The following is a 27865-nucleotide window of genomic DNA, read 5'->3' as shown; positions in this document are numbered from 1 at the left end:
GTTTTGTCAAACTGATCAACGCTTTGTCCATCTGTTGCCTCAGCAACCATATCTCTAATTCTACTCGATGTTGGGCCTTGGAACAATTGATTGCAGTTCTCTCCCACCAATCTAATAAAGTTAATGTCGCACCAGATAATGGCTTGGGGTTGCCAGCATGTTCAAAAAGTAGCATACGTGCTCATGAAAAACCTGTAACATCAACCATTTGGCATTCACAGAAAAAACAACTTGTTACTATGTAATTTTTAGTTTGATATAGAAGGTTGGGGAAGATGGGACACTCTTTCGGTCGATTTTCCCGACCCATTTGGTAGTAAACAAAGAACATTCAAAGAATTAATAAACCATATCCTCACGACTCCCATAGACCGTTGTTAATTGTTTAAAACACGGTCAGGATATCTGGATATTATGTGCTGAAGGTGTCCCATCTTCCCCCACCCTACTATATTGATAAACTAAAAAAATGCATATTTTTCAAAGTTCTTTTTATATTCCAGAGCTGGTGATTCTACTGTAAGATTCTGGTCAGTGTCGGCGAAATTAAACACCTCGTCATGGTGTCAACTTGAAAGAGTTTGTTCGTTTCAAGCTGTTGACGACGAGGAAAATAAAGAAATTTCTAACGGGTGTTGGAGTGCTAATGGAAAACTATTTGCTGCTTCTGGCGGAAACATTATTAATATTTGGCCAACTTCAGGTGGTACATACTATATATATACTGTATACAGGTGTTACATAATATATACAGATGTTACATTTGGTAAAAAAGTTAAAAACTAAGAATTAGTATTAGTATTGTAATTTTTATTTCTATCCTTATTTGGCAAATTTCGGTTTTACAATTAGTAAAAACAAAGAAATCGTATTATTAATTAATACTTATATTTGTGTCATTTAATATAGTGCTTCTTCAAAAATAGAACAATCCTTTTATAAATATTAGTTGTAGACTGTAGTATATAAACCAGGTTATATATAATGTAGTGTCATTGTCATTCCCATTTATCTGGATGATCAAATATCAAAGAAGTATTGCAAAGAAAATTAAACTAATTTACTAGAAGGGTGGGGTGGTGGAAGATGTTACACCTTTTCTTTCTATTTTTCTCTTCCATTTGGTAGTAAACAAAGAACATAAAAACGAATTAGAAAACCACATCCTTACTACTTCCATAGACTGTTGGTAATTCAAAAATTGATCAGGATATCATGTGCTTAAGGTGTTCCATCTTCCCCACAGTACTATATCATATTATTTGTATGCATGAAATTTTATTGAACATAAATTAAATACTTTTCTTTTATGACAATTCTTATATTTTTTCATATGTTATAATAGGTTGTGTGCCGCATGTGTTACCACAATCCCACCATGTGACTGCCATGACATGGCCCACCAAATGTGATGCTGTGAGTGGAATGGCCGGGACTGGCTTTGATACTTTGTTATACGGAGTAAGCAATGGTGAAGTATGGATTGTAGATGTTTTGGACATTACAACTTTTCACACAACAAAACTGACGCATTGTACAAGAAATAAAGGTATGTAACATGTAGTCTCTAAGATGTGAGATGTGAATCTGGCCCTGTTCTAGCACTTTTACAGTTTAATGAACACACGAAATGCCACTAAATAGGCAGCAAGCAAAAATAGAATCCATTAGTTTCAATTTTAAAATTAATTTTTTACATGTGATTTTAGGTAAAATAAAATTATTCTATTCACGTTTTTTTCAGATTATGGAATAGTGAACTTGAAAATATAATTTAAATTTTTAAAAATAAAAATATTATTTACTTTTATGATTCATTTGTAAAGAAAAAAAAGTTTAATAATTTAATTTACCAATTTTTAGCAAGTGTCACATGTGTGGCGTGGTTTGGTGAGGATCAACAGTTCGCTGTAGGATTCGCTGATGGTAAAATAGTGCTGGCTACAAGAGATGGAAACAGTAACATCGCAACTATCGATGCTTGTCAACATGAAGTTATTCAACTGGCTTGGGACCCAACAGGTTTTAAAAATATTAAACTATTCCTATAAAAAAATTCCATAAAAACTAACACCCACAAAGTTACATACATGGTAACTCGTAAGCGGACACGAGTTGTGTAAAATAAGGGCTATCCTTGGCCCTTCCAATAAAATCCGAGGAACTGGGATTCAGGCATATTTGGCCCATTTCCCCCAAATCACTGTACATATATTGCTTTTATATTGTTTCAGATATAGTTATAAAGGTAAATAACAAAATACTTTTATTCACAAATTCGGAACTGTCACATATCAAATGCTAATTTAAACCAAATTATTCCTATCAATTTTAAAAGGTTCTCATCTGGCTGTACATGAAGCACTGCAAAGTAATGTTAAGATATGGTGTAACCATGGAGATGCATGGAACGCAATATATACGTTGAAACATAACACAACAGTAACAGCAATGTTGTGGTGTCCTGTGGCTGATTCATCTGTTTCAAATTTTCTTACATTTGTTATGTAAGTAAAGTGTTTTTTTTGAATTGGGAGAGATACGAAAATATCATTGTTGTGTGCATAGGTGTCCTTGGGCAAGAAACTTAATGGTTATTTCTCCAACCCATTGGCCGCTATAGGTTTTCTAAATTTTCAGTCATTTATTGAAAAAATGTATAAAATCTTAAATATTCACCTACAAAGTTAGATACGTTGTAAGCTTGCGCATTGTGTATGAAACAGAACACTTGTGCTATAAAGACTGTTGTTTTCCTGCCATACAAAGATAAAACAAGTTACATTTATTCATGCAAAATTGACAGAAGTAAAAATTGGTGGTTTCAGTTTAAATTTTATATAAAGTTTACTACAGAGAACTAATTTGTTGAAAGTCCATGGTTTAGGATCTGTTGATTGTTAATTGCCTAAAATTGATCTCTGACCTTTTTTAATATTTAAATGTTAGTTTAACATTTATAATCATGTAAAAAAGCATTTTTTTTTTCAATATAGTGGTGGTAAAGATGGGATGGTAAATGTGTGGAATTTATCTCTGTCGGTGGATTACTCAGAAGTCCGAACAACTTCTTCGGAAACTTTTTCAACACAAAAAAATTTAAAACTGGCGAATTTTTCAAAAAGTGCAATCGGCATCAAAGGTAAAATGTTGTCTTTATTTCTACATTCTAAGTTCCCTATTTGTTAAATTAATATATATTGTTTTGGTTAACAGTCAATACTAATAATGTCTATTTGCATAACATAGTGGTAGAAATCTCACATTGTAAGCAGAGCATACAAAGTTTAAAACTTAATGTTCCTATCCTGTCTTAGTGAGTGTGTGTGATCTTTGCAATCTAATGTTACTTATTAACTATTCGTGCAAACTATCAGTCATATGGAAAAAAATAAAAGCAGTCTCCAAAAGTTACATATATGGTAACTTGAAGGCTAAGACAATATAAACCAGTGCTATAACCTTTGCATAAACTCCTATGAGATGATGAATAAATGACATTCATTGTTCTAATATTCAACAGATATGCCAATGAAAACCACTTTCTCGGATTGTTGTACAGTAAGCAAGTTAAACTGTTCAGCTGGTGGAGCAATAACCACAATCCAGTTTAACCCAACAAGTGATTTACTTGCCACTGGTGGTAACACTGGTTGGTTGGCTGTGTGGTCACTTCATGTAAGTCAAATTATACCAGTCATTACATAGTTGCGATATTGTAACATAATGCTTGTATTATGAGCATGACCTAGTCTTTAGTTTAAAGGTCTTAAAAAGCCCGACCAACTGTTTTTTTTTGTGTAAAAACAATTTGTTTGTGTAAAAACAAACTTTTATGTCCTCTGATGCTTAACTAACAGTTGGTTTATAAAATTTGCTTAAGTTAAGAGGCTTAAATTTACAAAAATACCACAAATAGTATTTACTAGGTGTATAATTTTATTTTAAACCAACTTATATAGCGTGGTCCGGACTTTTTAAAGGCCCCCCACCATTATATAGTTTGTGTCTTTACGCACCCTTTTTTTGCTAATTACATGACATGTTTTAATTCAAAAACCAAATAAGTTCACTGTATTTGGGATTTAACGACCACACTCTTTGATTTCTACTCTTTCTGATACGTTTTATCTATAGCATGTTCTAACGACTGTCATTTGCATTCCTCTTTGGTTTTAAAAAATATGATGTTACTTTTGTTTTAATGTAAATTAAAGCAAAAATATTTTATTATGTTGTAGGATGGGACATTGTTACAAAGCAAGGAAGGTGATGGGGCAGTTTCTTCACTGTCGTGGTTGAGTGACTTCTTGCTTGTTTCTTCGTTTTCGAATTCAAAGGAAATATTAATGTTGTCAGTAAGTGGGAAAATATTTCTTATTAAAAAAATCATTTTATTTTAAACATTCTAAACAAATGTTTTTACGATTATTTTGTTTATTCAAAACAAACGGGGTTAGTCTAAAAAAATGTTTTGTTGATGCACATGCAGTAAGTCGTAAGCTGTGTGTAAAACAGATCACACTAATATGATATTTTTCTATCCTCACATTCTGTTGGGCAAGACTTAGTTTAAGTCAAACGTAATTGTTAATTATAAATATAAACAAATTTTCTATAATTTTAAAATATATTTTTTAAAATTTTTAGTTCCCTTCAAGTTGGTTGAACCGTTATCACATTATTGCAATAGCAAGACAAACTCTCGCTTATTATTCCGATCTCAACTTTGGTGAGTTAGAATGTTATCAAGCTTTATTGGAACGATTGCCTGCAATGCTCACGGATCAGTATAATTATGAAAGAGTAAGTAGAACGGATTTTTCATTTAAATATTTAAATTTATCCTATTTTAAAAATCGATAATAATTTAATCCCCAACACATTAAATTAAATTCAATAAATAAGATATCTAATATCTGTTAAAGAACTGATTTTTCCTTTGAATATTTAAATTTATCATATTTTCAACTCAATATTAATATAATACCCAATATATTCAATTAAACTGAATTAATAAGAATTATGTGATGTAATTTATACAGCCTTAATTTTTTGTTTCAACTTAAAGTAGTTAACCAGAGTTAAAAGCTAACAAATTTTTAAATGAAATCTATTAAAAAAACTATATTTTTAATTTGAATATTTAAATTTATTAAAAATTCAACTCAATGATAATATAATTACCAATACATTAAATTCCGTAATTACTAAAATATCTATTTAAAAAAATGATATTGCGTAATTTTTACAGCTGTAATTTTTGTTTTACTTTATAGTAGCTAACCATACCTTTTTAAATAAAATGAATTTTCCAGTCATTAGTGACCAGTGGTGACCAGTTGACTTACAGTCTATTCCTTAAAAATCTGGCAACACTGTGTTTTGGATCTGGATTAACAAAATGCATCTGTTATGCACCAGTTCTACTTCACCAAAAGGTAATTTGTAAACAGGGAGTTTTTTTAATAATAACAAAAAAAACCTTCGAAAGCGTTTTTTTTTTTTTTTTTTTTAATTTAATCTAAAAAATAATAACAAATTATTGATTAAAAAACTTAAGACTTATTAGTTTTCAAAATTGCTCAGTAAGAAAAAATTACTGGCAAATGTTTTATATTATTTATAATATTCCTGGCAAAAACAGGTTATACAAAGACTTATGTATGTATTGTTTGGGTTCAACCGCCACTTAACTGATGCTCTTTGCTAGCCTGTTATCTATAGCGTGGTTTAAGAACTCATTTTGCTGTTTTTTTTATGTGCTAAAAGTGTTCCGTCTTTCCCCACCCTACTATATATTAAATTAAAGTTATAAAATATGTCAAATTAAAGTTTAAAAAATGTTATCTTAGATTGGAAGTTTACAAAGTCCCCCTTTATCTGAGTGGTCATGGTTGGCCAACTTATATCTGACAAATCAAGTGATTCGATCATTTTTAACACGTTGCAAATTTTCACAAGAATTCATTGATTTATTTCATGAGGAAATACAACTGGATTCAAGCATATCTAAAGATCCTTTGGTAAATTTTTATATTGTTTTTTTTTTACAAAATTCTACATATGTGTTGCTTTAGTTCATTTCGTCTAAAATTAGAGTCACTATTTAAATAGAAGACTGCCGATGCCGATTTAGGCGAAAATCTCTTTTATTAAACTTTATTATAGTTAGACTTAAAAGCATGTTTTATTGTATTTCTGGTGAGCGCGACCCGCAGTGTTCATGGCCGACTGGTTTCAAGCCCAAAACATACAATACAATTAACGCATAGACCAGGGTTTCTCAACCTGCCGTCCGTGGACCAGTGCCGGGTCGCATCAACTTTCCTGTTGGTCCGCCAAATATATTATAACTTTGTATCTCTATTGCAAAATGCAAGAAACTTCAATAAGACTTATAATATAAAAAAGGACAGCAGCAAATTTCTTATTAAGTTTTTTGATCTTTTGCATTGACTACTTTTGTGGTAATTACTTTTTGGGTGGATTTTATTTTTTAAAGGTCCACTGGTTCGCAAAATCTGTTTTAAAATTTCTAAAAAAATGGCTCGAGAACCTTACCTGCCAAAGTTTTTAAAATGCAGGGGTGGAAGGGATAGTTATACATGCATTGCTTGCCACAAATTTGGTGCTAATGTAAACTGATTGATGCAATGCATCATTTCTAGGGAAGGCTACCTTGCCTCCCCATGTTTGGCTCCTATGTTGAGAACCATTGGTGTAGACCACAAGAGATATAAAAATGTTGATCAATTTCTACAGGATAACACACAGTGGGTGCAAGGAATGGATGAACAGTTGGTATCATGGTATGAACAATGTCCCAATGACTGGCAATGTGGAACTCATTGTGATGTTTATTTATTTGGAGCTGGTCGACATGGCCAACTTGCTGAAGTTGGAAGTGGAGTTCTTGTTCCACAACTTACTAAATCTTTTCATGAAGCTCGCAAGGTTTGTTTGTGTTATGCGAAAGGCATTTAAAGTTGTTGTTCTATTTCATAAAAAAAGCTTAAGAAAAAAAAATAAAAAAAAATTTGAAGACCAATATGTTTTAACGTTATGTTCAAGTTATTTAGAAAATCTATTAAAAAAGTGTTCACCTAAAAGGCTAAAACTGCCTGATTAACGTACTTTATCCTTGTGTGGTGGGAAAATGACAGTCGTTATAACACAGGTGTTCTGTTTTACACACCTCGCGCCCGCTTCTGATTTACAACATTTGTAGTTTTTTTTTCTGTATGGCCGACAATTTAGACAACCATTAGTGACCACTGGGTTGGAACAAATGCCATTAGAGGTCTTACCCAATGTCATATCTGTCCACAATGGTGGCAGGAACATGCCTTTTCAAGTCATAAGCTCTGAGCTACAGGCAAGCGCACTGACCACTGTGCTATGCCACCACAAATTGGGTGTCATTTCGCAAAATGACGTTAATAAATTAGCCAGTTTGTTTCATGAAATCATATTTATTGTTTTCCACACACAGGTGGTATGCGGACAAAATTGCACGTTCATAATAAACAACAACGGGGTTGTGTTATCTTGTGGAGAAGGTAGTTATGGAAGGCTTGGGCAAGGAAATTCGGATGATTCAAATCGACTTACTCATATTTCTGCTTTACAAGGTGCGTTAAAAATTTTTTTTACTAGTGGCAATCATTATTTGAGTTGTGCAAATATTAGATCTGGTATTTAACAAAAAGTTTAATTTTAAATGCTAATTTTTTTATTTTTTTAGACCAACAATATATTTTTAACGATATTTTTTGCAAAACATTAATATTTTGATTGTAACTTTATCTATTTGTAGATTTTTCAAAACACTTCTTAAGACAATTACCATTAGAAATCTAACATTTAAATAAACTGTCTTAATATGTATTTACATAGGTTTTTATAATTTTTATTTTTTTAATATTAATTATTTTTTTACTAATGTGGAATAAATGTTAAAAATAACGGAATATTTGATAATTACCATAATTGTTTGTGTTGTAATGTTTTGGTTTTCTATTCTAATTGAGTTGGTGCTTCAAATATATTGTAGACCACATTTTGCTCATTATCTCAGCTATGATGAATACATGGTAAAATCATATATGTAGTTTTAAATTTTAATCAGAACTGGTTCCCATTTTAACATTATTAATTGTACACCAACATTAATTTTAGACAAAAATAAATAATAAAAAAGTTAAACAAAAAATAAATAAAATGTTTATAAGTGCCAATGGGTAGTGAAATAAAATACTGTGGCAAATTACCCAGTATTTATAGGAAAAAGTCGACTTTATGAACCTGGACTTTTATAAACATCTTGGTAAAAATTTTTTTTAGGGTTTATAGTGAAGCAGTTGGCTACATCTACTGGTAGTGATGGCCATGCGATTGCTCTCACTGAGAATGGAGAAGTATTTTCATGGGGGGACGGGGATTATGGTAAACTTGGTCATGGTAACAGTGATCGACAACGTAGGCCTCGACAGATTGAAGCATTACGGGGACAAGAGGTTGTGCAGGTAAATAAAATACATAAAAAATATAAAATATATTCACCCACAAAGTAACATACATGGTAACTCGTAAGTTGGCACGAGGTGTATTAACACCCGTGTGATAACGACCGTCATTTTCTGGCCATGCCAGGATAAAGCAAGTTACATTTATTCATTCAGGTCGAAAGGTTTTTTTTGTTTTTATAAGTTCTTGATAAATGTTGATGATTTAGGTAATTATAAACTTAATAAAACTCTTCTGACAAATTTATGTTTTGTATAATCCTGAGGTAGGGAACCTGAATAAGGTCTCAAAATGTTTGTACTAAAAAAACATTTACAAAAGTCGTGTAGTATGACCATCGCAACATTAAAAGACACCACTGGGTTCAATGCTTAATGCTGGCACCCTTGTAGACGTGTCTGTATAAAAACAATAAAATTAAAGTTCAGTTTTCATTCAATGTAAATGCTACTACCCAACAAAAAACAATCACCCACAAAATTCTACGCTTGGTAACTCATGAGCGAGCTTAAGAGGCATGGCTAAGGTTTTAGAACATCAGGGTTATTTCGACAACTGCCATTGCCCCACTATCTGTGTGACAAATATTTTAATTATTGAGAAATATTTTGATATTGTCACATTTATGACAAATAGTTTGATAAATAAGAAATATTTTGATATTCTTTACATTTATGACAAATATTTTGATATTTTTGACATTAATAACAAATATTTTGATATTTTTGACATTAATCACTAATAATTTAATATTAAAAAATATTTGACGTTAATAACAACTATTTTGTTTTTCCTGATATTAAAAATATTAAAGTATTTTTATTCATAACAAATAATTTGATATTTCTGACATTAACAACAAATATTTTGATTTATGACAAATAATTTGATTTTCCTGACATTACCGACAAATATTTCGATTCAGAACAAATAATTTTATATTTCTTAACTTAATGACGAATAATTTGAAATTCCAACACAAGGTTGCTTGCGGATTTAAACATTCTGCCGTCGTTACGATTGATGGAAAGTTATTTACGTTCGGATATGGAGATTATGGTCGACTCGGTCACGGTTCAACCACTAATAAGAAAATACCTGAAAGAGTTATGGCATTGGAGAACTACATCATTGGACAGGTTTAAAAATGTTTTAAAACAAATATATAGTAGGGTGGGGTAAGATAGGACATGTTTCCATTCTATTTTCTTGTCCCGTTTGGTAGTAAACGTTTGGTAATATATTGATTATTTACAGAATTTCATAATTGTTTATATACAACATTTTAAACAAATGAATTTTTAAAGACACAATAAGAAAAATGGTATTAGTGACCAATCTTACCCCACAGTACTATATGCTCAATTCATTTGTTTGATTTTTTAGATAACTAATTTTTTTTTATTTGGCAGATATTTTTTCTTTTTTTTAGGTGGCTAAAAATTTTTTGTTTTTTAGGTTTTACACTTTACCTTTTCTTAGGGCGCTAAAAATGTTTTGTTTTTAGGTGGCTTGTGGATTGAATCACACAGTTATAGTTTCACAAGATAATCTCACTGTATGGGCGTGTGGTGACGGGGATTATGGAAAGCTTGGAATTGGTGGAACATCGGCGAAAACATCACCAACTAAAATCGAGGTCCTCAGTAGAGTTGGGATAAAAAAGATAAGTTGTGGAGCTCAGTTCACAGCTGCGTTAACATGGGACGGGAAACTATTCATGTTCGGACAAGGTGAAGTGATTGTTAAGTTGCCATTATTTTTACTTCAAATTTGTACTTTAATTTTTTATCTCATACTTTTAATTTAATTTTGTATTTTATATTTTTACTTCAAGGTGCAGTTATAATTATAACACTACATGGACGTAACAGACAAAATCAAGTCCAACCAATTGTATAATAAAAAATATATATTTCGCCCGAATGGCATCAGCAGTCTTTCATTTATATAGAATGATAAAAATATATTCATGAAAAACTTTACTATGTGGAAAAACAAAAATACAGAATGATTATGTAGGGTTAACACCTATATTACTAATATAATATTATGTGATAAAAGTATTGTTTTTATGTATTAATGTCACAGTACTATAAATATATGTTTTTTAACTTTAAAATTTACAGGAATAGTATTCCTGGCTACCGACTAAACTAGTCGGTTGTGGTAACTATTGGTTATTGCGTTTTTTTAGTCGGCTGACTAAAATTTAGTCAATGTATTTTTACATTTAGTCAGCCGACTAAGTTTTACTCAAGAAGTTAGTCGGTCAAAATTCGCTGACTAAAATTTTAGTCAGGTGACTAAAAAAGCATAAATTTAGGCGGAGACTAGTGTAGGTCACTTAAAAAAATTGTCATTTTTTAAAAAGATTTTTATTAAGTGTTTTTTTTATTAAAATATAAGTTTTTTTAGATCGCATGTGTGGTAACTGTGAGACACGAACCTCGCCTTCGTTCAACCCACAAGTTGTGACCGCACTGTCTTCTCATCATATCATAGATATCAGTGTAGGAGCTGAACATACAATAGCTTTAACATCTAAAGGAATTGTCTATACATGGGGGTCAAATACAGATGGACAGGTACATGCAATGTATTCTATAGTAGGGTGGGGAAAGATGAAACACATTTTATTCTATTTTCTCGTTCCATTAGTAGTAAACAAAGAACATTTAAAGAATTAAAAGGCGTATCTTCACAACTCTCATAGACCATTGTTGGTTGTTTAAAATGAGATCAGGATATTTGGATATTATATGCTGGTGTCCTATTTTCCCCACAGTACTATACATTGTTTTTATTATAAAACTAAATGTTATAAGAGGCATACCAACAAACAGATGTTTCGATTTTTGAAACTTTGGTGGTAAATTTAGATCACATTTGAGCAAATCTATCCATCTACAAGTATTCCTTTTCATTGGCACTTTAAATTACAATTGTGTACAAACTTACCACGAGGCATAATATAATACAAAAACAGCTTTTCTGGTGGTTGATTTCACAAAAAAATAATGGAAGAGCTGTTTTATATATGTTGGTATGCATTCAGCATGTTCAGTGATTTAAAAAAATATATTTCCATTAAAAATAAAATATTTAACTGTTTATAAAATGTTATTTTGTAAGTTAAAGTTATCATCTTATGAAATATGAAAATATTTTATGAAACATTTTTCTATTAAATACTCGTTCTTAATTTGGGATAAAAAGTTGTAATGAACGCAATTTATTTACCCTTCCATGGCGGGCAGTTTGCTTACGGGTTGCTATGTATTTTTATTATATATGGCTGACAACTTGGACAACCCATTAGTGACCACAGGGTTGGAGCAATTGTCATTAGGTGTCTTGCCCAAGGACACATATGCCCACAATGGTAGCAGCAAGAACCCATTACCTGTAGGTTAGAGACAGGAGGCAGATAAGCCAACCATTATGCCACAGCGCTAGTGTAAGGTTTTCTTATTCTTTTTTTATATCCAGCTTGGTCTTGGCCACACAAACCATGTACAAGAACCGGCTCTCGTTGAATCACTTTCCGGTAAAAATATTCGACAAATATCTGCGGGTCGTACTCACTCTGCCGCGTGGTCGTGCGAACATGATGATGCAGGTCATACATTGCTGGGAACCCCTGAGTCTATTCCGAGTCAATATGACTTACTCGCTGACGTTTCAGTCCTTGATGCACGTGGTCGACTTGTCGTCCTCAGCAAATTTTCCGACCTAATTTCAGCGTCATGGCCGCTTTTAAATTACCAGCAAAAGCAAGTAAGTTTTAACAAGCTTTAAAAAGTTGTTTAGGTGACACACTTTTTATGTGCTAATTAAAATAGATTTTCAACTCAAAAATTTATGTTTTAGCAAATTAATTTGACTTTATTTTTTATAAAAAAAAAATAATTTTTGAAAAAAATAATTTAAAAAAAAAAATAATTTTTGAAAAAAAATAATTTTTATAAAAAAAAAGTTGTGCTATCAATGTACAATATCAGCTTAATAATTTAATTCTGTTGATTATTTTATTTTCCAGCACTCAACTAGTGATGTTACTCCATATACTTGTGGAAACTCGTGTTTTTCTTCGTCTGCAATTCGTTCCATTTTATTACCGAGAGTTTTGAGTCTTCCCCTCGTGCGAGCTTTGGGTAAGATTTCAAATTCTAGAAACCAAAAATAAATAATGTTATCATTTAAAAGTTAGTGTTATAGTAGGGTGGGGGAAGATGGGACACCTTTTCATTCTATTTTCTTGTCACATTCAGGAGTAAACAAAGAAAATTTGAAGAATTATAAAACCGTACTCTCATGATGTTGTTAGACCGTGGACCGTTGTTAATTGTTTGAAACATGATTGATATTTAAATATTATGTGCTAAAGGTGTCTCATCTTCCCCCACCCTACTAAATATTTTAAATAAATAGTGTTATATATAAAAAAGGGTTATATTTAAAAAATATTGCTGTATTTACAAAAATATTATTACTAGTAGTAGTCATATTCTAGTTACTGCATTATGAATTTTGTAGATGTATGTATCCTTTCCTCTATACAAAAATAGATTTTTAATTTAGTGGGTGTCAATTACTGTTCAGCGTTTTCTTTTTTATTTGCTGATAAACAATCAACATTTTATTTTGTTCAGGTAAGACAATGGTTCAGGGTAAAAACTATGGACCACAAATCACAGTTCGTAGACTCGCCATTCGAGGAAAGAAATGCTCACCAATATTTATTCAGATTGCTCAACAGGTGTGTTTGAGTTGTTTTGCAAAATAACTGAATATTTAGTTAAATTTTTCGGGTTGTGAAGTTGCAAAAATAATATATATTAAATATTTTGTCTACTTTTTCTTTGTCCACTGGTGTGTTTAAGTTGTTTTGCGCGATAAGTAAATTTTGAGTAAAATTTTTCAAATTTTAAAGATTTAAAAAAATTTTATATTTAATGTTTTGTATACTCTTTTAATATTAAAAAAACAAGAAATTGTATTTGATTTCTATATAAACTGTTGCTAAAGTGCATAATCTTAATGTTTCTGCTGCAAATAATTTTGCATACCGACATACGCTAATATAATCCAATCAGGGTAAATACTTTTCTTAAATAAGACGATTTTCGAAATCTGTAATGAAGTTGTAACCATAACATCATAAAAAATACAATTATGTAAAAACTTCATATTTCTGCCACAATTAAAAAAAATTATTTTTATATTTTTAAAGATTTTTTTTCTGATTTTTTCTCTTTTTTTTATTTTGCTTTCTGATTAAAAATAAAGCTTTTTTTTAATTGAAAATTTTTAAATTGTTAGATTTTGAAACAAAACCCATGTGACCTTCGGTTGCCTGCACGTGCGTGGAAAGTTAAGTTGATCGGGGAAGGAGCTGATGATGCTGGTGGTGTGTTTGATGATACAATCACTGAAATATGCCAGGTTTGAGACTAATGTTAGTTCTCTGATAAATTCTTGCCAGATGGCAGATAAAACATCGGAAATATATATCAATACGCTACGTTTGTACCAGATGAGTGACTGAAAGATTGCTTACATTATGCCTGGTTGCAGAAATAACGGAATATAATTTTTAACCAATTGTTTGAATGTGACTTGCTTTATCTTCGCGTGTCGTGACAACAGTCGTTATAACAAGGGTGTTCATTAGGGCTGTGGATTTTCCCTATTTTTGTTTAACCGTTAACCGTAAACCGTTCAGTTTTAACCGGTTAACCGATACAAGTGTAATCCTAATAAAAGCGTCTTGTTTATCGCTTTACTTTCGCGAATTTAAAGGCAACTTTACGACGAACGTATGGACTATGCTTGCAATACACGGGCAAACGTTCTTAACGTTAAAGTAATGCTTTCTTATTCATATTCAAACCTGTTTTAAAGCACCTGCCGTCTAAATAATCAACGTGTGAATTGCAATTATGACGCAGTTATTAACGTGTGAATTGCTATTATGTCGTAATCAATCGCCAGGTCAAACAATCGCTATTATGATGCAATGAATCCACGTGTGAATGCCTGCTTTTTCGTAATAAACACGCTGCTTGGCTGAGGAAAACATTTAAGTTGTGTATTACACCAATATAATGTTGCAAAACTAGTTAGCCTGCGGTATTAACAATCAAGATTGATGGCGTAATCGCCGTTGTAGGGCACGATCAAAGCAACAGCGTCCCTGCGCACTCTGTCTTATTGCAAAACAACAATCTACGAACACGAACACGTGCCTTTCGTGTAAATAAGACAGATATTGATATACGTTTATGCCCTATGACGTCATAGTTCGGTTAACGACTTGAACTTTTCGTTAGCGGTTAACCGAATAGGTTCGGTTAACCGGTTAACCGTTAACTTTTCCACAGCCCTAGTGTTCATACACCTTGCGTCAGCTTATGAGTTATTATGTATGTTACTTTGTGGGTGATTGTTTTTTCTGTATGGCTGACAATTTAAACAACCCATTAAGTGACCACTGGCTTTGAGCAATTGACGTTAGTGTCTTGGCCAAAGACACCTACGTCCATAATGTTACCGTAACCAATTGGTTATAGGCAGGCGTGATAACCGCTGTGCCCCAGCGCCAGTGTTTAATTTGTAGGATATAATTCAGTGCTTCTCTAATGTATTTATTTTGTGCAGGAATTAGAAAATGGTACCGTAAACCTTTTAATACCAACTCCAAATTCAACTACGGAAGCTGGACAACATGGAGACAGGTGATTTATATTAAAACAATGTTTAATGCCCTTTCTACATTTTCTATGATAGCCAGTGTGTATATGGTTATGTTTTGAAACTTTTCGTAAGCTACTGCAAGTTTGGACATTGTAAAATTAAGGTTATTTGTTAGGAATCTTGCAGTAAACATCCATTTATCACACAGTCAGACATATTAAGGAATTGCAGGATATCGCGCTTGCAGACAAACAATACATCACATACTCTCTCTCTTTTTTAAAGAAATTAATGGCATTTGTTACACTGTTTACCCAATCAATCACATTTTTTTCTTAAGATATTGAAACTCAATTTAAGTGGCTTGATGTAAAGTAGTTTATAAGTATATTGTGTGTGTCTGATGTACCCATATTTTGCTGGACCTAATGTTGCCAGCTATTTTTAGTCGGTCACTACTACAGTGCGTTTTGCATGTCACATAAAAATAATTGCCACATGATTTAATATTTTGTTTGTTTTCAGTTTTGTGTTCAATCCTTCACTAACTTCACCTGAAGACGCACAAATGTTTAAATTCTTTGGGATTTTGATCGGAGTCGCGATACGTACAAAGAAACCTCTTGATCTACATCTTGCTCCAATTGTGTGGAAGTTATTAGCAGGTAGTTAATATTTAGAACTACGGGGGGAGATGGGAAACCTTTAGCGCATAATATCCAAATATTCTGATTGTGTTTTAAACAATTAACAACGGTCTATGGGAGTTGTGAGGTTAAGGTTTTATAATTCTTTGAATGTTCTTTGTTTACTACCAAATGGGACAATAAAATAATAAAATGAAAAGGTGTCCCATCTTTCCCTACCCTACTGTATAATACAAGTTATTTTGTTAGTGGTTTTGTTAAATTAGTAACAAAATGAGAAATTGCAAACTGGCACGTGGTATATGAAACAAAACCCGTTTTATACCAACTGTAGTTGCCCCGGCACGCAAGAACAAATAAGTTACATTCATTCATTTAAATATAATAAGGAATGTTGCAACGAAGTTTTGGAATGACAAAGAATAAAAATGTTTTCACCAAATAAAAAAATCTGACTGCCACACACATAAACAGTTAACTGGTGTTAAAATAAAGTTCAAATTGCATTAAACGCATAGTTGTTTTGCTAACCATATTGAAAGAAATGTGTGGATAAAGAAATTGCATTGTTCTGGGTGTATGGAAATGGGTCAATCCTGGCCTAAATCTTAGGACCCATGGCAGGGCACGATCCGGGACCTCACCCATATAGAATAGGAAAACATTTATGAAAATTTTTTGGTGTATAAAGTTATTAATTTATTAAACCTACATCAGGTATTAGTGTTTCATTACAAGATGTTGAAGAATCCGATGAAATGTTTGTACAGATGTTGCATGCGCTGAAAAATATTGATGTAGCCGGGGTAGATGAATCAAACTTTAACGAGGTAAATGATTATTAATAACATATTAGTGGCTCGTCTGGTATAAAATTGTAGTGTAATTCCAACGTTTTATCTGCCATACGGCGAGACTTGATCAGGGAATGTATCCCGAAAGCGTTGGAAATACACTACATTTTTATACCAGATGAGCCACCAATATGTTATTTATACTATGCCTGGTAGCAGAAGTAACAGAATAAATAGTTATTATAATTCTGCTTTAATTTAACATAACTTCAGTAATTAAACATTTTTTTGGTTGGGTAACACTGTGTCTGGCGCAGTGGGGCGATGGTAAGCGCACCTGCCTCTAACATAGGGGTTAGGATTTAAGACTCCGTGCAGCCACTGTTTTGGATGTATGTTTCCTTGGACGAGACACCCAACAGAAATTTGCAAAACATGAAGGCCAGAAAAATACAATAAAATAATTGTGCATAAAACAGAACACCCGTGTTATAAAGTCTGTCCTTGACTGCTGAATCAAGTAACTACTTTTATTTTAATACATTTGTTGATAAAAACACATTCAGGTTAGAATTACGTCTAGGTTACAAAACTATTTTTTTACACCATTTAATGATACAGAAAGCAGAAATTTTAAAAAGTATTTAAAAAAATTAAAACTAGAAAATCAACAAAGTTGTGATGTTTTTGTAATGGTTCACAATATTCGTGTTATTTTCTACCTTTTACTTTATTTTAGATAATTCCTCTCGAATCATTCAAAGCACAAAGTTGGAACGGAAAGTTTGTTCCAGTTGTTGTTGGTGGCGATGGAATTCCACTCACGTTTCGAAACCGGAAAGAATATTCAGATCAAGCTTTGTATTTCAGACTGCATGAGTTGGATCAACAGGTGTTTTGAGAAAGTCATATTTTTCTAGATAACTAATTTTTGCTAAAAACTTTTCTGAATAATTAATTTAAAAAAGGGTTATGGCGATGGTTATATTACTTTTAAACGATAAATGCAAAGAAAGCGGTCGCTCTCCTAATAAAAATGAGCATCTTTTATAATAAATAATTATCTAATTTTTGTTTTGTTATTTTTTATTGGATTAAAAACTTTATTATTAAATCAACTTTGTTCCCCCTTGTTTATAAACTGTTTTTTTCATGTTTTTAATTCAATTCTTAGGTGGAATGGGTTCGAATGGGAATCTCGCACATAATACCGTTACCACTATTCACTCTAATGACACAAACAAGATTAGAACAGTTGGTTTGTGGAATGCCTGATATTGATATCAGCGTGCTTAAAACCAATATGAGGTAAAATATTTTATTTGAATAATAGACTGACGATGCCATTTAAGCAAAATATATTTCGTTTATTTTACAATTGGTTGAACTAAAATTTTGTTTTTAACCTTTTTTGAGAAAATAGTTGTTTTATTTGTTACTTATGTGTCACTCTTTTATTTACTCTTTTCATCAAACATTTGTTTCCATTTTTATTGGGCACATACTGGCCATATAGACCCTTTTAGAAGTAATTACTTTGCTGAGTTTCGGCCAAGAACACACATTTACAGCAGTTATTAAGCTGTACATATTCGGCCTAAATCCCAGGTTCTCGACAAGGACCTTACCACAGATGAGAGAGGCCACTCGTAAACTCGTTATATAACGAGTTTACGAGTGGCCTCTCTCATCTGTGACCTTACTCACATAGATTTAAAATAAAAAATCACTCAAGCATGACATTGAACATAGAGACTGGGAAAACATTAATAATATAAAACAATCGTTTGGACAATGTTGGAGTTAACATAGAGGTCATGATAAACATAAAAATCATATTAAAGCAAATAATAAATATCTTATAGAATGTTAACACTGTACGTAGCTAAAGTGTTCATTTAAATACTATTATTACATTATGATAGATATCGTGACGTGGCAGAAGATAGCGAGTTGATTCATTGGCTGTGGCAGACTTTAGAAGAACTCAACCGCGATGAAAGAGTTCTCTTTTTAAAGTTCGTTTCGGGTCGTTCACGCTTGCCTGTGCATCCTGTGGACATGCCTCAGCGATTCCAAGTTATGAAAATAGATCGGGTAAAATAATGTTTTGTTTGACTAAATTTACATAAAAGTCGGATAGCACCAACTAAAATGGTTTACTTAACTTATTTATCCTTATGTGAATAGACAACGCCAGTTGTTAATCCTCAAGCCGCGGACAAGTCCGTCGTTATATCATCGGTGTTCTTAACACATGATACCTCATACTTGTTGTATATACTCAGACTCAACTATACCATAACTTTTAAATACGATCGTGAAAAAAATTACTAAAAGTTTACTTTTCAACAAATAACAGAACTTACATACGGTTGTAAAAAATTTAAAAAAATACTAAAAGTTTAACATTTTTTACTTATCAACAGCCAATAGACAGTTTGCCAACCAGTCAAACTTGCTTTTTTCAACTGAGATTACCTCCGTTTTCAAGCCAAGCAGTCATGGCTGAAAGACTTCGATATGCCATCCGTCATTGCAGGTCTATTGACATGGACAACTATATGCTGCTGAGAAATGCTGATGAAGACGTCATAGATGATGTTATATAATTGAAATGGTAAAAATAACTGACGCAGCTTTTATGTGTGTTTTTTTAATTTGTTCGACTATAAGAATTAAAGATTTTGTTAAGTACGTACTACTACTGCATGTTTCTCATATATTCTTATAACGGATTGTTTTTAATTCATGTACAAACAACTGACTTTACACAACTTGTGTGTTTTTTATATCCAGTACAACTAATTTAAGTTTGAGGCAAATAAAATATATTTATTAAATTTAGTTTAATTAAAATTTGTTTTTTTTTGGATACTGAATAGGATTTTTTTACATGGTAATAAATTACTATTGTTTCGTTACCTTTTTTGTTATCATATCCTATGTGGTTGTCTCATTTGTATTACAAAAGTTATTTTATTTGGAAAATATACACAAAGATACAACACTGCATTGTTTAGCTTAAAAAATTTAGACGATGGAACTTTTTTCTTTAGAAAAATGGCGGAGAAGTTTGGAAAATTTGGTTATGAATATTTTCTGTAATATTTAATATCTTTACAGCATTTTTGTTTCTAAATATTTCAACGCTTTTGAAAGTCGCTGGGCTATATTATATAATTATGTAAATAATTATCAGCCATACATAAAAATGAGAAAAAAATCCCCAAAAAAATAATCATCCACAAAGTAACATACTTGGTAACTCGTAAGCTGGCGCGAGGTGTTAAACCCGTGTTATAACGACTGTCGTTTTCCGGCCACGCGAGGATAAAGTAAGTTACATTCATTCAAGAAGAAAACAAAACGACAAGAAAGCAAGGCTCTAATGAGTGAGCACGTAATAAACTAACTAGCAATATGTTAAAAACGCTTATAAGACATCGGTCGACTGATCTCCATCAAAACAAACCAGGTAACCAATCAAGCGGTTTTCTGTTATATATGTATTATAACTCATGAAGACTTATGATGTATGATGATACAGTGATTGGTAAAGAATATGTGTAGATATGCTTTGTACAAATCCTACATGTGTTGACTTACACTAATTAACCTTGTCGTCCCTGAAAAACGTTTGTTTTGGAGAATTTGGATAAACTTTAATCACGCAGTAGTTGGCTAATGTTAGAAGTTGTTATTAGTTATATGATGTTTGTCTAAAACAATGTTTCAGTCACGATAAATGATAATATAAAGTATAAGAGCAGTAGCCTACGTCCCCACTTAAACGGTAATAGTTTGATACAGGCGTCAACCGTTGTGTTGATTCCTTATCTCATATAACCGCTGTTTCTACCCAATGCTTTATAAGACAATGTTTAGTTTAAAATATTTCAATCGATTGGAAACAATTAATTAAAGTATGAGGTACATTTTGAGTTTGAGGCTTTTAAACAAACAAAAAATTAATTGTTAATTACTCGCAAACTAGGCGGTTGTGAGCACAATAGCTTAAAAAGAACTTTGCTTAGTTAGGAAGACTTAGTGAGGAAGACTTAGGGCACGAAGTGTATGAAACATTACATCCGTGTTATAACGACTGTCGCTTCTCCGACACGAGGGTAAAACAAGTTATATTCATTTATACCGATGTTGTTGTCACGTTGGGAGTTTCGGATGTGGAAGGAATTTGTGTTTTATCAACATTCACCAATGTCCTGACCTGTAACCCAATTTGTTTTAGCTTTGTGTAAAGTTTTGGAACTGCATCTGTGTAGATGATTGGGTTTAGCGAGCTGTTTATCGGTAAGAGAATGATCGCAGAAAAGGAATATACTGAATCATGCAGACCTGCCTTTCTTAGGCTTATAAAAGTCATGAGGCATACTGGAAGCCAGCAGCATAAATCTGTGAGAATAAGAATCGAAATTTTTCGTTGCATCTTCTTTGCGTTTTTCTGGCGCTGTTCCGTTTGTTGCCTTTGTGCTGTATTTACTGCCATGTTCCCAGAATATGTTCTTTTATAAATCGCAGCGTATGCCGCGCAGATGTAGAGCAGTGCTATGAAGTTAAAGCTCATGATAACGGGAGAAATCGCATTGACTTCGAACTGGTCAGTCGGTAGTTTGAAATAACGTGGCAGACACACAGCACTTGCGCTGTAGTAACCGAAATATCCAACTCGTTCAGGTACATATTTAGGAAAGCTGTCACTGAGAAAACGCTGCAAAACTGACCAGGAGCCTGTCGTTAATATACCATCGACGCTGACATTCTGTTGAGTAGCGGAGATCCTTTTCGTAAATTCCAATAACTGGTTGAACCGAATTATTTCAGTTTTTAGGTAGGGCGTGGTTTTAATTAGCATTGTTGCCACCATGTAACGGGAGAGCTGGTCTACCAGGGGCAGAAAGGCCAAAATAAAACATACAACCCAAATGCACATAATCCAAATAATCGCCACTTTCATGTTAACCGTCCTTGATTTTAAAGGAAAATAGATTGTGTAGACACGATATGAAGTTAAACATACGAGCGAGAGAACCGAAGCTTCGCATGAGAGCACAGATAAAACTCCTATGACATCGCATGTAGTACTACTGCGCCATAACAGGTCTCTCCAGCAGTACTGTCCCGAAAATTGAGCCGACTTGATGCCGATAATCAAAAGAGCAATTCCCATAAGTAAGTCGGCAATGGAAAGATTGAGAATTAAAATCTTGTTGATCACAACGACTCCAGGAGCTCTTGCATTTTTCGCTTTTTTCGAGTTCTTAATAAGAGATTTTGATGAAAGAATAAAAACCACACAATTTCCTATGATTGCCACAAAAGCCATAACCCATACCATTGCTCTTAAAAATGGGACTTTAATAAGTTCTTCACGCGAAGATAGTGCATTGGTTTGAAACATATCAGGTGGGCACTCGTCCGATGCATCTTCACAATCTCTTTTACCGTCCACCACTTGGTCTCGACGAACAAAGAAAGGAGTTCCACTTTCGCAGTAAAAGTGTGTGGAGTCACTACAGTTAATTTCGTCGGACGAATCCAGGCAGTCGGGAGGGTAGACAGCGTCGCACTTCTGCGAGTTTGCAATGCTCAACATCCTTTTTGAGCCTGTTAAAAAGTTTAAATCTAATTAAATTATACCAAGCACGTTGTTGGACCATGAGAACAATGTCAAACAGTACTATAATCCTTTTTCGCCTATCATCAAATGGGTACCCGTAAAAGTAAATTTAATTAAGTATTCCATTTCTCCCTATGTTCCAACTCACCCCGTACCACTACAATGATATGATAGTTTCACTTTGTATTGAAAATCTCCCAAATATATTCCTCACAAAGTTACATTCTTGGTAACTCGTAAGCGGGCACAAGGTGTATGAAACAGAACACCTTTTATTGTTTATAAAGACTGTGCCAGCTTTGCCACGTGAGCGGTAATATAGGTTACGTAATACGTTTATTCATTTCCTTCTTTCACATCGAACCTGTTAGCCATTCACGCTGCCCGGCGTCGCATTGAAAGCGTTCTGTGCAATTCCGTTCATCTTCTCCATCCTGGCATTCATTTATCCCGTTGCAAACTGAGAAACCAAATACGAAATTGAAAACGCCACTACAACGTCGAATTTCTAAAACCACGTCTCGTGTCAGCCCCGGGACGAAACTAGCTGGAACTTCTTGCTGTGAAAATAAAGAAGATTGATGTTGATTACCAGGGGTTTTAATATACTATTGATCTTGTTACAAAAAATACAAAAACGTCAGTATCTGAAAGTGACAAAAGCAAACATAAACTTTAACAAACTGAAAATTGTTTATAAAACCCACACAAAAGTTAGGACACCTTCTATACAGACTGTCCAATAACAAATATAAAGCTTACCGTTATTATTGGTACATCAGTGCAGATTTTTGGTTTATTCTCGCAGTTCGCTCTTTCACTGCATTCGTCTTCCATGTTTCTACATTCCGTAATTCCGTCACAGCTACAATTATATAGAAGTAAGATTCGATAAATGCCATTTTTTTGGATTAAATGGAATTAAGTGTTATTATAGGGAGGGGAAATATAGGACATCTGATCATTCTATTCAATCCGTTTGGTAGTAAACAAAAAGATTCAACGAATTATAAAACCGTATACCCTTAGGACACCCATGAACTGTAGTTATTTGTTTAAAACACGGTCGAACATAAAATTTGTTAAAACTACAAATATAATAAGAGTAATTAAAAAATCGTTAATTATTATATTATGTTTCAATATTTAATTTGTATAGTGGGTTGGGGTATGTCGGGATATGGGGTAAGTTGGGACATTATTTAAATCTCTATATTCGGGACCCTATTGAAATTTTGACGAGAACAAATGTTATTGTATCATTCGACAGTATCTTTATGGTCCAAGAAAGTGTGCGCATGGGCGATTACTGTTGTTAAACAAATGTCCCAGTTTACCCCGCTTAGTTGCGAATACCCTGTAAATTGATCAAGGTATGATAGTACAGTTACATTATCGTATCAACGAAAAAAATATTCTTTTTTAAAACATCGTTGAATGTAAGCTTAACTGTCTTAATTTCCTCATTTCACTGTATTACCGAAAAAACGTCATACATTTTGAATTTTAGTATATTGGGCAATGCTTGCGGATAAGTGATCCATTTTATTCTATCCAGGGCCTACTCAATAGATTCAGAGGGCCATGTCCTATCTAACGCAGGTCCTATCCAACAATAAAGAGGACAATTTACATAATATCTTTCTACCTTTTTGCCATTACGGGAAAGCTCTTGTTCGCCAGATACCCAAAATTCCCGAATTCTATCGCTGTTTGAAGTACATCGGGTACAGGTTCGCAGGCAAAGTCTTTAGGGCGTATTGGAGTAAAGGTTTCAGACTCTACAGTGCACCAACGCTCATCAATTAAAGAGATATGACAGTCTACTATCCCGTTGCAGACTTTACTGTATGGTAAGCATATCCCGTCGCATAAAAACTCTCCTTTGTTGCATTTTGAACAAGGAGAACTCGGGTATCCGTAGCAGACATTGTTGCACAATTCGGCAGTTTTCAAAGATGACGTCACGCAGAGGCATTCGTCTGATAAGTCAGGACAATCAAATATTCCGTCGCAAATTTGTCTTGGGGCTATTACAGTCTTTCCGTCTAAGCATAGACTGCAGTGAAATGTGTCGTTTTGATAACATAGGTCCGAACGGTCATCACACGAAAAATAGGAATCCTTTAGACTCCATTGTGGAAGAATGCAATACTTTTTCATATCAGACAAACCGTACTGCTTCTGGCATTTAAATCCAGGCCCAACTGTAAATATGTCATCTTCCACATTAGGACAATCGGCGTATGGATCGCACGCATAAGACCAGTGCAGGCAAGTCCTTCGTATATCGTTTGGGCAACGAAACATCACTGGTACTTCGCATTCTTCTATCTCATCACTACAATCGCCACAGTGGTCAAGACCATCGCATAAATACGACCTTGGAATACATCTTAAAGAATTTTCGCACTGATAACTCCCCTCCGGACATGAACCGTTTAACGGGACTGTAAATTCATCGCTTTCGTCGGCACAATCGGTGATATTGTTTAGTTGCCAAGTTTTCGGTATACACCGTCTCCCCATACTAATAGGAGAGTTGTATATTCCTAAGCAAGCGAACTCAGTATTCAAGCAAGTTATGTTTATCGCCTCGTCCGATCCGTCTTCGCAGTCTTTATAATCATCATTCACTCTGTATCTTGGAATACATCGGCCGTTCCAAACGCACTGAAATTCCTTCTCTTGGTCGCAAACCAACGCCGTCAACTCGTCTGTCCCTTGACTGCAATCAGGAACCCCATCCATAACCCAATCACGTGGAATGCATTTAGTGGAATTTCCCTCAGATTGGCAACGTAACTCGGAATTGGTACAGTTAGATAGTGGGGCTTCTTCATCGCTAGTATCATTGGGAATAAGCATGGTTGCGCAGTCGTATTTGCCATCCATTACTTTCCAACGTTGTATGCACTTAAGGCTCTTAGTGCACATAAACTCTGACGTTAAATGAATGTTAATGTAGCAATTGTAATGGTTTTAAAACATATACATATATGGTACGCTTGCTTGGGATAAAATGAAGCCGTTGTCTCATAGCAATTGGTGTAGTTTTAATTCAACTTTTAGAATATACTCACAGGAGACTATATAGGTATTCAAGCATGGAATATTGTATATTAGCAACTCTTCAAAGTTATTATATATTAGCAAGCAAATACCGATACATTTTTAACTCAGCGTACCTTCGTCCTTTCGGCATGGTAGAATTAGTTGTTCATTTTCGTTGCAACTATTCTGTGTATTCATAAGATGTCTCGGCACGCAACGGTTGATGAAGCGACAATAAATTTCATTGTCATTGCACTGAATAAGACCTGGAATATATTAAACATTTGGGAGTTTTCTATATATACAGCCAAATATTAAAAAAACGTCTGATTTGTTAGAGTCAATGATTTTTTTGACATTTAAATTAAAACGCTAAGAAGTTACCAAATTAGCGTAAAACTGATATGTTTTAACAATGTGCTTATTAGTATGCAATGGCTCAAAAAGTAATTTATTATTGTGTTTGGCAAATTGGGACGTGGGGCAAGTTGGGACACGGGGCTAGTTGGGATACTTCTAAAATATTTTTTTCACTTCTACCTTTTTGTTAATTGACGAAAACAAATGTGATAGTATTACTCGAAAGTATTTGCACGGTCCAACAAAGTGCGCGGCAAAGCCGATGATTTATGCTGTTAAGTATTAAAAATCGGCGTTAAACAAATGTCCCAATTTACCCCGCATGTTTACAAAGAACCAAAGTAGTACTTGTTGTAAGTTTCTAAAAAAAGACTTGGTCTATTAATAAGAAAAAATATTTTACCCTAAAAATGTATTTGTAATATAAAATAACAGTGACGACGTGAAGCGAAAGCAACGGATGTACGTCAATTAAATAGACGGGCCGTGCAGATAGTCATTATTGCACAACAGTAACAAACTCTTCCTCAGACGAGTCAGCAAAATATACGGATACATGTTCATATAGCTTATCAAACTGATCATGTGTGATAGCTATTGTGGTCCCAGACAGTTACGTCATAGTATTGTTCGAATTTTAATTTAGCGATTTTACATTTTTGGCGTCATTGTACAGTGATTATAGCTCGTCAGGCTATAACAAAGAGTTTTTTGGTTCAATGATCGCCTCTGCCCCTTCTAGTGAGTATGTTTCTTAAGTAAGGCACTAAACGCAAAATGTTTCAACCCAGTGGTCACTAATGGTCTGTCTAAATTTTCAGACTTGCACAAAAATAATCATTTACAAAGTTACACACGTGGTAACTCGTAAGCGTTTACAATGTGTATGAAACATAACACCCGTTTTACAACAATTGTCTTTTTCTTGCCACACGAGGATAAAACAAGTTACACATATTAATATCGGATGTTACAGTGGTGTACCTATTTCGTCCGCATTGTTATCACAGTCAATACGAGTATCCATTACCAAACGTCGAGAGATACATTGACCGTTGCCACAGTCATAGTATCCGTCTTCTGCCCGACAGGCCTGTTGTAGAGTATCCAAGTTCAAAGCGTCAGCAACTAAATGAAAATTATATTAATAGAAGAAACTTAACGGATTTTAGAAGAATTGTTTCTATTCCGCCTTGTATCGTATTACCATCGCCATGACAAAGCTAGTACTATCGCTAAATAGCAACTTAAGTTTTAATGTATATTGTGGGGACACCTTTTTATTCCAAAAAATGAGACACCTTTTCATTCCGTTATTTCGTCCCATAGTCGGTAGTAAACAAAGAACATTTAGAAAATGTTATAACTATCTCTTTATGACTTTCATATACCGTTGTTAGTTGTTTAAAACAGGGTCAGGATATTTGGTTATTATGTGCTAAGGTATATATGCCAAATCCTCCCCCATCCTAATATTATACTATATTTCTTTGATGCATTAGTATAGAACGTTGTGTTTAAAGGTGCCCTCCCCGCCCTAGTCTTACAAATACAATTTTAGTTACATAAACATCTTGTATTTACAAATTTGTAAGCTAAAAGCACAGTTACCTGAGTGATACCAATAACAAAATAAAACAAGAAGAATAGAATGAGACGGCATAAATAGCATATTTAACCTAATTAGTACTTTGGAAAGTTTTTTTTTTATGTTAAGCGACTAAGTTGACTAACTTTTAATTTGTTTGCTAAATTGTTTCAATGATCGACGTAATTGGTATACCTGAAGCAACACTGTGTTTTTATAAACTTTCTGTACACAAAAACCTATTTAGTACAAACATGCTGCGTCTGCATTAATAGAGTTTCAACAGAAAATCCGTCATCTGTTTTATAAAGTGACTCAATATATGAGTAATGGCACGAGTTTTGCAAGTTTTCATCGAGGTAGTTTGTTATGGATAAACAAACTTTAAAACGCTTTGAAGTCTATACGCATGCTGTGTTTGAAATTAACTAACGAGCGAAATAATCAACATTTGTTCGAAAAACATTCGGTCTATGCTTTTACACATACCTGTAATAGCCCCGTAAATGCGAACCACTAACTTAGAAATCAAAGTTAAAAAGTAATATATAGTAGC

General features: G+C 33.4%; 2 protein-coding genes across 6 annotated transcripts in view; one reads left to right on the top strand and one right to left on the bottom strand.

The window, feature by feature from the left end:
• The window catches only part of LOC149727842 (putative E3 ubiquitin-protein ligase HERC1), a 61686-nt gene extending 41698 nt beyond the window's left edge, over positions 1 to 19988 (top strand). For all 4 annotated transcript variants that reach the window (XM_089889281.1, XM_089889283.1, XM_089889282.1 and 1 more), the window contains 28 exons: positions 1 to 241; positions 504 to 703; positions 1346 to 1549; positions 1864 to 2022; positions 2339 to 2507; positions 2997 to 3142; positions 3524 to 3678; positions 4242 to 4358; positions 4651 to 4806; positions 5319 to 5441; positions 5856 to 6026; positions 6766 to 6957; positions 7496 to 7634; positions 8347 to 8528; positions 9513 to 9668; positions 10037 to 10262; positions 10948 to 11117; positions 12022 to 12309; positions 12572 to 12686; positions 13185 to 13291; positions 13855 to 13977; positions 15193 to 15269; positions 15754 to 15893; positions 16593 to 16705; positions 17409 to 17561; positions 17844 to 17977; positions 18595 to 18766; positions 19099 to 19988. In XM_089889281.1, the coding sequence (XP_089745407.1) occupies positions 1 to 241; positions 504 to 703; positions 1346 to 1549; positions 1864 to 2022; positions 2339 to 2507; positions 2997 to 3142; positions 3524 to 3678; positions 4242 to 4358; positions 4651 to 4806; positions 5319 to 5441; positions 5856 to 6026; positions 6766 to 6957; positions 7496 to 7634; positions 8347 to 8528; positions 9513 to 9668; positions 10037 to 10262; positions 10948 to 11117; positions 12022 to 12309; positions 12572 to 12686; positions 13185 to 13291; positions 13855 to 13977; positions 15193 to 15269; positions 15754 to 15893; positions 16593 to 16705; positions 17409 to 17561; positions 17844 to 17977; positions 18595 to 18766; positions 19099 to 19281 (4511 nt within the window). In that variant the 3' untranslated portion in view covers positions 19282 to 19988. The remainder of the gene's footprint in view (positions 242 to 503; positions 704 to 1345; positions 1550 to 1863; positions 2023 to 2338; positions 2508 to 2996; positions 3143 to 3523; positions 3679 to 4241; positions 4359 to 4650; positions 4807 to 5318; positions 5442 to 5855; positions 6027 to 6765; positions 6958 to 7495; positions 7635 to 8346; positions 8529 to 9512; positions 9669 to 10036; positions 10263 to 10947; positions 11118 to 12021; positions 12310 to 12571; positions 12687 to 13184; positions 13292 to 13854; positions 13978 to 15192; positions 15270 to 15753; positions 15894 to 16592; positions 16706 to 17408; positions 17562 to 17843; positions 17978 to 18594; positions 18767 to 19098) is intronic.
• A 172-nt stretch (positions 19989 to 20160) lies between these two features.
• Positions 20161 to 27719, bottom strand: LOC149727841 (uncharacterized). 2 transcript variants are annotated; one of them, XM_089889284.1, is made up of 7 exons: positions 27333 to 27719; positions 26706 to 26849; positions 25496 to 25627; positions 23956 to 25249; positions 23070 to 23172; positions 22672 to 22867; positions 20161 to 22294 (listed from the first exon to the last, which is right to left on the bottom strand). In XM_089889284.1, the coding sequence occupies exons 1-7, from the start codon at positions 27391 to 27393 to the stop codon at positions 20817 to 20819; spliced, it is 3408 nt and encodes a 1135-aa protein (XP_089745410.1). In that variant the 5' UTR covers positions 27394 to 27719; the 3' UTR covers positions 20161 to 20816. The 2 variants fall into 2 exon arrangements, with proteins under 2 accessions (XP_089745410.1, XP_089745411.1); XM_089889285.1 differs by having other exon boundaries at positions 27456 to 27719.
• Between the last annotated feature and the right edge of the window lie 146 nt (positions 27720 to 27865).

The sequence above is a fragment of the Ciona robusta genome, chromosome 11 (genome assembly GCF_009617815.1).
Source record: "Ciona robusta chromosome 11, ASM961781v2".
Classification (NCBI taxonomy): domain Eukaryota; kingdom Metazoa; phylum Chordata; class Ascidiacea; order Phlebobranchia; family Cionidae; genus Ciona; species Ciona robusta.
Note: the sequence above shows the minus strand (reverse complement) of the source record. Positions and strands in the feature narration are given on the sequence as shown.